This window comes from Mauremys reevesii, linkage group 3, assembly GCF_016161935.1.
Source record: "Mauremys reevesii isolate NIE-2019 linkage group 3, ASM1616193v1, whole genome shotgun sequence".
In the NCBI taxonomy this organism is placed as follows: domain Eukaryota; kingdom Metazoa; phylum Chordata; order Testudines; family Geoemydidae; genus Mauremys; species Mauremys reevesii.
In genome coordinates, this window is record NC_052625.1 from 140,831,954 (window position 1) to 140,842,604 (window position 10,651).

At 39.2% G+C, this 10,651-nt stretch overlaps 1 protein-coding gene across 3 annotated transcripts; it reads right to left on the bottom strand.

Moving 5' to 3' along the window:
* Positions 1 to 4,869: 4,869 nt before the first annotated feature.
* LOC120402088 lies at positions 4,870 to 7,132 on the bottom strand. Of its 3 annotated transcripts, none has more exons than XM_039532463.1 (2): positions 6,943 to 7,132; positions 4,870 to 5,856 (listed from the first exon to the last, which is right to left on the bottom strand). In XM_039532463.1, exon 2 carries the CDS (start codon positions 5,840 to 5,842, stop codon positions 5,090 to 5,092), a length of 753 nt encoding a protein of 250 aa, XP_039388397.1. In that variant the 5' UTR covers positions 5,843 to 5,856; positions 6,943 to 7,132; the 3' UTR covers positions 4,870 to 5,089. The 3 variants fall into 3 exon arrangements, with proteins under 3 accessions (XP_039388397.1, XP_039388399.1, XP_039388398.1); XM_039532465.1 differs by lacking the exon at positions 6,943 to 7,132 and adding an exon at positions 6,603 to 6,932; XM_039532464.1 differs by lacking the exon at positions 6,943 to 7,132 and adding an exon at positions 6,260 to 6,581.
* Between the last annotated feature and the right edge of the window lie 3,519 nt (positions 7,133 to 10,651).

A 10,651-nucleotide genomic window follows, 5' to 3' on the forward strand; every position in this document is an offset into this window, starting at 1 on the left:
AGGTATATAGACTTACATTGGGCCTGGGTGAACTACGGTTTTAAATTGTTTGGATGCTAGCATGAGTGATAGACCCAAAAAGAATGAGATCATGAGAAAGAAGAGGTGTTTGTGTTAAATCTGTAGTGATCCTTGAAATGTCAGCATTATCTTATTTAAGGTTTGGGTTGAGGTAATTAAACACATTAAAGTGGTTATTTGAGTACCATGTGCAGTAAATTGGTTCTATAAGTTTGCTTAATTTATTATAAAGAAATGCTTAGTCCAGTAGTTAGGAAGAAATATGGGAAATAAGACAAAACCCTTGGAGAGGGGCCCAACTGTTAATCTGGTCTTAAGCAGGCTAGAGGACAAGGTTCAGCCCTAAACTACCTCCTCTGGCTTTAGTTAACATCCAATAACCAGCAATGACATCACTCGTATATTACACTGTATCAAAGGCAAGGTTTTTAGAGGTTTATTTGTCAAAGCTTTTCTTTACCCTTCTGGAGTCGCACCATGATGGGAAGTATCTCCCAAGCCTGATCCTGTTGTAGTTGGTGGCCATTACTTATAGTGTTGCTGGGATATAGACTATAAGTGTTAATATGCTTGTATTTGTCTTTTGGATGTGATCAACACCAAGTGACCGTTGGAAAAATAAAGGAATACTTGTGTGGAAGCTATATATATATTTATTAGGGAAATTATTTCCAACACTGTTCCACTGTGGATAAATAATTTAAAAATTCACTGAACAGGAGTCACTGGCCCCCGGGTCTCCCACCTTCCAGGTGAGTGCTCTAATCACCAGGCCACAGTGTCATTCTCATGCTTGTTTGTTCTCTCTCCCCCAGTGTTGAAGCTGTTCTTCTGTGGCTAACTAATGAAGGAATCATTGGACCAGAGAGAGAGGAGTGGCCTAGTGTGCTGGCTTTTGTGAATCCCATTCTGAGGGTGCCTCTTTCTCGCATTTGTTATAAAGGGAGCCTTGGCACCAAATTCAGGCTTTGTGAATCCCAGTGATTTTCTAGGAGCCTAAAATTTAGGCAAGTCATCACTCAGCATAACCATGCCTAAGTTCTTTTAAGAATCTAGCTTCTTCCTTTGCTGTATTACTTTTTCAACAGCTGTCTGGGTAGTTAAAGTCCCCCACTACTACCCAGGTCTTGTGTTTTGGATATTTGTTGTTTGTTCTAGTCTCAGTCATCTCATAATTAAGCCTAATTTTGAAGGAAAAACTGTGATTATTGCAGCAAACTTCTAAAACCTAACATCAAAAGTATATTGGTATGCTGAGACTACTTAAAATGATAGTCCAGTCAGTCAAAACCATTAGAATCAATTTGATCTGTTTTGCAACAATCGCTTGCATCTAGTAGTGGCTGATTCACACAAACAAGCTGATAGCTGTAAATGTTTGCAAGTGTAATAAAACCAAATTCCCTGTGTCATATGCCAAGAGGCGATCACTTCAAACAGATTAGAGCAGAGACCATTCTAGTGTATACATAGTGTAATCTCTTCCTTCCCCTCATGTCAGAAAATGCCAGAGGTCAAATATGAAACTGAAAAGCATCATAATTATTCATTCAATGAACTGACTGCAGTTAGTGAAATTTCCCACTCAGTTATGCCTGTACGATCAAATATAGCACTCAGGTTGCTGTCAGTGCTCCTTTAGCTGAATGCAGTCACTGTTAGCCTGTGTCTGTTCTAAGCCTCAGGCAGACTGAGATGGACTGATTGGCTCCATTTCTCTCAGTTTTCTGTCAGTTCCTCTGTCTCTAAATAATAGAAAATCTCTCTCAACTGTTCCTCTTCCTCCCCACCACCACCACCACCACCACCACCACCCATCCAGCCTTTCTCTGAGCAATGCAATCTGAGCTGTAACACAAACAGAGCAACTAGTTCATTTTTTGCCCCTATTGCAGAATAATGAAAAGGAGGGAAACAAAGACTAGCATGAACTTTTGAGATTAATCCCTCTTCTGTTTTCAGCTGTCAGATTTATTTCTTCTTTGTAACTGAATCAGGTCATTATACAACAAACCTTTATTCTGAATGAGAGATTTAAAACTCTGATTTTATTTATTTATTTTAAATCACGGCATAATATTGAGAACAAAGTAATTGGCTGTCGTTTCATCTGGATATTTGTAAGGGGCCTCGTATCAAGTTCCACTAAACCTTTACTGACCCTTTCCATTTACTGAGTTCCTAAGAATCTCCCTCTATTGTCCAGGCACACCGAATTCTACACTCAGTTATAATTAGATCTCCACATCTAAGACATCATATTTTAACAGAGCCACTTTAAACAACCAAAGAATTAAAAGGTCTTTAAAGTTTCTTTGTAATAATAACAGTAATAGAAAAAAAGAAAAAATCTATAACTTGAACAATTGTCCTTGACATAGTCTGCATTATTTCTACAAGAAAAAAACAACAGAAAAGCAGGTAATAAGGAAAGGTTTACAGACTTAATTTAACTACTTTAAAACCAACAATAAAAGTACAGTAGTTAAACCAGAAGACTGAAGGGGCATGAGGTCATCAAAGGCATGGTTCAGTGAAACAGTCTCATTTCCACGTTGTCTACACAATAAGATGCTATACTGTGTATATTAAGCGATACAAATGCTGCCATTAACAAACCAACCAAAACAAAACCCACGGTTCTCAGTGCTGTGGTTATGTTCTTTGAAAACTGGGTAGATTTTTTTCCAAACATGCATAGAATACCTACTGTAGATTTCATATTGATCTATCTCAGTGTATCTTACCTGGATAATATGGATCTCTGATCAGAAAACAAGAATCATGGGAAAATAATATTGTATTAGGACCACATTCTTTAAACCACAATGAATGGATATAAACCTTTCTTACTTCCCCCTGAAATGTCATCTGAAGAAATGGTTGGGATTTCATCTGCAAAGAGTGAAAGCATGGTAGCCGTGATGGAATATGGCAACATATGACTCTTTGCTAAAGAGTAATGAGAACTTAGGTGTTGCAAAGGTGCAGCCTTTCAGAACCCTCAGACATCTCTTGGTTTTTTTTACATTTTCCCATGGCAATATATTAGCTATTTTTTTAAAAAGTTTACATGAAATTTGTCTTTAATTGTATAGTAAAAGTCAATAAAGGTTGTCGATGCTCAGCACCTATGAAAAATCAAATCACTTTTAGTTAGGTGTCTAAAACTGGATAGGAAACATTTTGGCTGATGTCTCGCATAGGTACCAAATGTTAAAGAAATCTTGCTCAAAAAAAGGCCTCATGCATCTCAACGTCCATCTCTGGCTCTTCTGTAGACTTTTTTACTCCCCAGTGAGCTAGTACCATTTCCAGTCAATCTCATAGACCAGAAGAGACCTTCGTAAACATCTAGTCTGACTTCCTGCACATCACAGGCTACAGAACCTCACCCACTCTGATAATAGGCCTATCAACTCTGGCAGAGTTACTGAACTCCTCAAATCTTGATTTAAAGATTTCAAATGACATAGAATCCACCATTTACTCAAGGTCAAAGCAGCAAGTGACTCAGACCCCATGCTGCAGAGGAAGGCAAGAAAACCCCAGGGTCTCTGCCAGGGTCACCTGGGGGAAAATTCCTTCCTGATCTGAAATATGGTAATCAGTTCCTGAGCATGTGAGCAAGACCCACCAGCCAGACACCCCGGAAAGAATTCTCTGTAGAATTTCAGAGTCCTCCCCATCTAGTGTCCTATCTCTAGCTGCTGCAGATATTTGCTAAAAGCAGTCACAGACGGGTCATATGCCTTTATAGGCAACTTCCTCATACCATCCATCTCAATACATTTATTAAGCTCAGTCTTGAAAGAAGTTAATTTATTTTCCTCCACTAGTCCCCTTGGAAGGCTGTTCCAGAACGTCACTCCTCTGATGGTTATGAGCCTTCATCTAATTGCAGGACTAAACTTGTTGATGGCCAGTTTATATTCATTTGTTCTTATGCCAACATTGGCCCTTAACTTAAATAACTCCTAATCCATCCATCCATTTCTAATATGCCCATCATCAAAGGATCTCGCATCTAGTCCTGGCCCTGATACTAGTTTGCTATGTGGTGTTGGACAAGTTACTTAATCACTTGTGACTCAGTGTCCCCATTTGTAAAATGCTCCAGGCTACTCACCCTGAAGGCAAGATGAACAAAAATGTCCATTGCCTGTCCTTATAGTGCTGAATTTAACATACAGGCACAACTTTCTGTCTGATCAAGAATGCACTGAAGACCTCAGCATATGCAGAGGACCATTGCAAAACACACGACTCAGTCAAAACATAAAAGAAAACATTTTATGAAAACTCCTCCATGTAGTCCTTTTCTCTCATAATGACTGAATGTTGCCACAGTTTTACTGTTACCCCAGGTTTAAAATTGGCTCCTGATTTAATTTTTGACCGGGGGAGGAGGAATGTGAAAGAAATGGATTACTGCTGACTGAGATATGAATTTGGTTCTAGGTTTGCTCAGACTGTTGCACACAATTCCAACCCTCACGTTTCTGGGCCCAGTTCTGGCCCCGCTCCTACTTCTCCTTCTGAGAAACCAGAAGGGGTAAATTCAGGTCCGGTTGGGCTGTGGTACAAGTGCCATGGTAATCAGTTAAATCCTCTGCATGTGGGCAAGACCCACCAGCCAGACACCTGGGAAAGAATTCTCTGTAGTATCTCAGAGTCCTCCCCATCCAGTGTCCCATCTCTAGCTGCTGCAGATATTTGCTATCATCACTGTACTATGCACCTGATTATTAGGATTGATGGCCAGATGCATGGTGATGTTTTACAATCCTGCTGTAGTGCTTTGATAATGGACACAGACAACGTTTTTTTAAAGAATGGAACCTTGCACAATTTTCATAATTTATTACGTGACGTAATTCAATAGCAAGAGATGATGAATAGATATGACTCCCAATGACATGTCATCAAAAACAGATACTTTCTGTGCATCACTACACCAGAAAAAATAATTATAGGAAAAAGTAAAAAGTCAGAGCTTTTTATGTGCTCTCTACAATTCAGGAGTAACTTGTGGAAGTTTATCCATTCTGTGGCTTTGAATACAGTATCAAACTTCCCATAGCCATAAGTCTCTAGCTCTCAGCTGCTCTAGTCCTTTCAGCAGGTAATGATGAATACTATATATGAAAATTGCACTGCAAAAGATAATAATAAGCATAGCAAGTGTCGCCAGGGTGTAAATCGACATCCTCTTTTCCATTGATCCCATCACCAGGCAGTTGTAAGGACCTGGGCAGAGCTTGGTGCTACATAATATGGAGGCGCTATTGACCCGTGGCAGGTGATCATTGAGTAGAATAGACAGGAACACTGACTGGATAACCAGCTGCAGTAAGAAGTTAAAAAGGTACAAGCTTAGAAGTGACTTCTGAATGTGAAAGTCTATAACGGGAACACTCCTTTGGCTTTGGCTTTCTTCTTGGACTCCTACCATTGAGCTCACTTCAACTTCTTTTTCCTGTCCAGCTTTGACTTTGATTTGCTTGTGCCTCAGTTGAAAGACAAAGAATTCCATCAGGAGAAATACACAAAGGAAAAGGAAACAAGACATGTACCAGGTCCCAATGATAGGCTTGTTGAAATGTTGCTCAAAACACTCTCCCATGCAGGGGGCAGAGATGTTACCATGGCACCGAAAGTCACTATTCAGAGAGATCCAGGGCAAACGTTCCACATAGATCACCACTGTGTATAATCCTAAAAAGCCAAACCACAGCTTGCGTCCGATGTAATAGCTGGTCTCATCACCAGCGAGTGAGTGAAGCACAGGGATAATTCCAGCGACTGCTGCTGCAGCCATCTCTGGAGCTCAGACTTAGAAAGAGAGAACACAAACAACAAATTATACCAGAGAAATGATTTTTAAAAAGTTATTGTTTCAATTGTTTTCAGAGACTATTTGCTTTATTTTGGGGGGAAAAAATCCCCTGCTGAGGAAGCCAGTACATGGCTCCAAAAGAAAAAGATTGAAAAATTTGGTTCAGAAAATTTAGGTTAGCAGCCATTTTTATCTACCTGCTGCAGGGCTATGCGAGCAGTGCATTCTCATAGGTACCCTCAAGATTTGGGAATGAAGTGCATTCACCGAAGTGCATTCGGGATGAGGGAAGAGAGAAAGAGTGGTGCAGTCAAGAGGAAGAGCTTCCCACCCTCCTGACTGATGCTCTAATTGGATTGAGGAAGGAGAAAAAAAATAGAGAAAGGAGTTGTTCCCTACCAGCAACCAGGAGGAAAGGAGAGCTGACCCATCTTGTAGGTGGAAAAGAAGAGACAGAGTAGAGAAGGGCTTTTTCTCATTCCCATTATCCTGCAAATAGATGATGTTTGGGATAATCTGGAAGGTTAGTAGGTTGAAAGTGCAAACCCAGAAATTAAGGCTTCAGCACTGCAGGATTAGTGTTCTTCCAACTCTTCACACTCACTCCAAAAGGTCAGAAGGCCACTGGGCTCAGGTTCACAGACTTGAAGCATCCATGCCAAAGGTTTCGCTTACTGGTCAAAGGACACATAGGCCAATAACCTTGTCCAATCATTTTGGCTGGCCTGGGTATCAGTTATACCTGCTTAATGGACAGGACCCTCCACAGCTAGCAGGGAGTTGCTTTGGTGTTTCCTCAACCTCCTACCAACACTCCACAACCTAGCAGAGCACTGACATTTCTATATCACTTTTGTACCTTAGGACAGCAATAACTGCATTAACTAATGCCAGAGCTGGCAGGCTTTGAACTGTTTCCAAACGGTAGTCACTGTGATTCTAAATGAAGCATGGCAGCAGTTTCTCTCTTTTGGGGTAGGGGTGGGGGAGGTTTCCTTACTCCCTCATTCTTTCCTCAGCTCTCTTTGCCTGGGAACCTTTTGCTTTATAGACACATGGGGAAAATGATAAAAGGTGATTACCAGGAATTTAGAGTGCCAGCAACAACAAAACAGCTGGGCAATTCAGTTTTCTTGGGCAGCTACTGTAACAGGACTAACAAATTACAGGGCAGAATTTTTGCCCTAACTTTTATCTTTTATCTTTAAAGTATCTGGCTACAACAAACTTCACATCGCTGTCTGGTCTGAAGGCTCCCAACTATCCACTAGATTTTTTCTCACAGCCTGAAGTTCCATGGAACTTCCCCCACCTCTCCCCGCCCAGGTCTCTATGACATCAGTGACTGTCTTTTAGGTCCTACTTTCAACATACATATAAGCCCAATCCTGTAAACTAATCTATGTGAGAAGACCCTTATAGAAGTCGGTGGGGCTCCATATGGACACAGGGGTCCACACATGTGCATCAGCTTGTAAGAACAGGACCAAAACGAGTGTCCATTGACTTTCCACAAGACTTAGACTCTAGGTGTCACTTAGACCTTGCGAAACTGAGCGGAATATACATACTTTTTTAAAATCTGAGCCAAACTCCCATTTTCAAAAATAACTTAGTCACTTAGGAGCATAAGTCTCATGGAAAGCCAATGAAACTTAGGCTCATAAGTGACTTTTGACAAAGGGGCTTAGGATCCTAGGCTCAGATCCTCAAAGATATTTAGGTGCCAAACTCCCATTGACTTCAGTGGGAGTTAGGGCCTAACTACTTTTGAGGATTTGGGCCCTAAGTTACTTACTTGCTTTTGAAAAAGTGATTCTTTGGCTATCTCAGAGTAAGGTGGGAGAGCCTGTTGCCCTCATCTCTCTCACTTTTAAATATAGAAAAGAAATTACAGCTTTAAGAAAAAGGCAGTTTAGAAGGAACTAGGGATGGAGTCAAAGTTACTGTTGTTCTTATTAAAAATGTTATCCCCTTTCCCTCCACTTGCTTTATTGAAAGGCAAGAAAGAAGTAATAAATTTGATCTCAGCCACATAGGGAACTGACACAGAATTCAACACAGAGGCAAAATTTCAAGTGAAAACAAGAAAGCTCTGCATATGGAGGGAGGTTTTCAAAAGCACCTAAACGACTTGAGAGAAACTTCAAAAATCCCTCAGGAGCTTGTAAAAATTGGTGGGATTTTGAGCCGAAGGAGCAAAGGTGCTTTTGAAAATCCCATCCAAGTTGTCCAGGGAAACAAAGAGCTATTCATCAGGTCATTATCAAAAATACAATTGGGTCAAATCAAAACACAAATGGAAAGCTTTACCAAAATCAGCTGAGAAACCTTTTTATTTCACTTGCTGTTGATGTCTGGAAGATAACCTTAATTTAAAGTTCCCCAGGGGCTTGGCCCATAGGATAAAACAACACTGGTTATGAGATTATTTATAGTTTGTACAGTTGTTTAAAGACGTATGATGCTATACAATTCCTGCAGTAAGTATTGCTATTTAATGCTCTCTGTTATATGCTATAATAGCACACTTCCTGACCTATGCCTGCACTGAAATCTCTTTTGGAATTATCCTTATGCAATCCCTCTTTTTACTGCTCATAATGCTTGATTACACTGAATTATTTCACAGTAACTGAGGCGTAGTGAAGGTAAGAAGGACGTCATTGTTATAACTTAGTATTTATATAGGGCCAACAGCATGCTAGGTGCATGATAATAGTCTGCAAATATTTGAAGAATATAAACACTGAGGAGAAAGTGGAAATAGTTAGCATAATTCCAAATGGAAACTATGTTAATGGAACATTAAGGTTGCACTCTGATGTCAGGAAATGACATAGTTATAGCATGAGCAACTATAACTTGGCCCTTTTTGTTTGTGCACATTAAAGTACAGCCTTTAATTACCGAGATCTGTACATAATCATACAAGTTCTCAGATAACACAATATAATATTGCACAATTTTTCCCTCTTACCTTAGAAACACATGTGTGGCAACTTAATGCACTTCTGGAAGGTGCTTGGATAGCACAGAGATGGGTATGATACGAGAACCAGAACAGAATAGAACTTGTAATATACTTTCATTCTTATTATACTTACATTATTATTTTTGACATAATAGTCCAGTGTAACTTTATTGATTTAAGGGCAGGTTCTGCCATTCCTGTTGAGTAGTATTTTATGGAAAAAGTGGTGTGATCAAAATCAGAGGTTAGATTATGAACCCTTTATTCCTGTTCATGATGAATTATTCATATAGATACTCCCATTGTCCTCAGTAGAAATACTTGTACAATAAATTGCTCACCAATGACAGTAAAGGGTTCCGATTTGGCCCAGTGTGAGTAAGGGGAGCATAAGCTGCCTTTTAGACTTTTTATAAATTATGATCTCTTTATCTAAAGGATATGATTTTATAAGAATGTTATTTTTCCATTATCTGCATCCATACAATGCAATTTATGAAAACTTGATTGGGACCACTTTCCACTGAGAGATTAATTGTGATTTTTCTCTCCTTATGCAGTTGTATGTCAACTCATAGCAGTTTAACATCCAACTTCAGCTTACTTGGCCTAAATTCATTCCTTGGTGAATTTGACTCTGAAGTTACAGCAGAGGGTATTTGAATAATGAAAATAATGAAAAATAATGAAAAACTGGGAAAAGAAAAGATAAGTAATAGCATCAGGTGATGGAACAAGCAAAAATAACAAAGGTTCCCATCTGGTTCTTATTGTAGGCAATAGCAAAATCTCCATTGACTTCACTGTTTGCAGAACTGGGCCCAAAGAGGCTTTTCATTAAGACCTTTTCTACATAACACACAGATAAACCTGAAATTTCATCAAGGGTTCATTAAAACAAATCAAGTTATGCTAATCTATTAGCTCTATCTGAGAGCAAAGTTTTCTCCAATCTAATAACATAAGGAGTATGAAAATGTTGAAGCAATGAGACATAATGTACTGTACCATGCCGTAGTGTTGATTAATATGTATCTTGGATGTAAGGAGACTAAGCCAAGTGCCTCCACCAAAACCTTCAGTCCTGTTGCTATTGAAATCAATGATTAAACTCTCTTGGATTTCAGTGGGAGTAAGTTTGAGTAAGTCAATGGACCTCTCACAGTGGACAAAGTTAAGCATTTGTATAAGTCTTTGCAGTATCGGCACCTTAGATTTTAAGTTTTGCAGGGGAAGGGCCTTCATACCTGTCTGTAAAGAAGCTTCTACAGTATGAAAACAAAACAGCAACAGTAATAACAAACATAAATTAGCTATTTGAATTTATTAATATGCCCCAAAGTATTGTAGTTGTTCCTGTTAAACAAAATACTGAAATGTGTCTTTTAATTTAGGGGGTTATAAGACTTCCTGAACTTTTCCTCCCCTTCAGCCCACACTGGACCACTGAATGTTTCAATAACCCTACAGCAGCTTTTAACTTTCTTTCTGTAATTAAAGCTGGGGCCTGTTGCTGTTTAATGCTCCCAGTTTAATTTGTTAATAAAAATAACAGAGACAGAAACTGGATTTTAAATTTGGGGAGTCTGGGTCCCCAGCAATTTCAACATCTTTTTATCAGAGGTTGGTCTAGCTTTTAAATTATCATTTTTATTAAAATCATTATCCCCCAAAATTAAACACGGAGGCTTGAACAGTTTTCAGTTTAGTCTTTTTTTCTTAATTAACATACAATAAGGATTTAAAAGGTGACCAGCTAGAGGGGAAGAGCTATTAAAAATAATAAATATTGCTGAAGCATCTGGGATCTTCCTTGT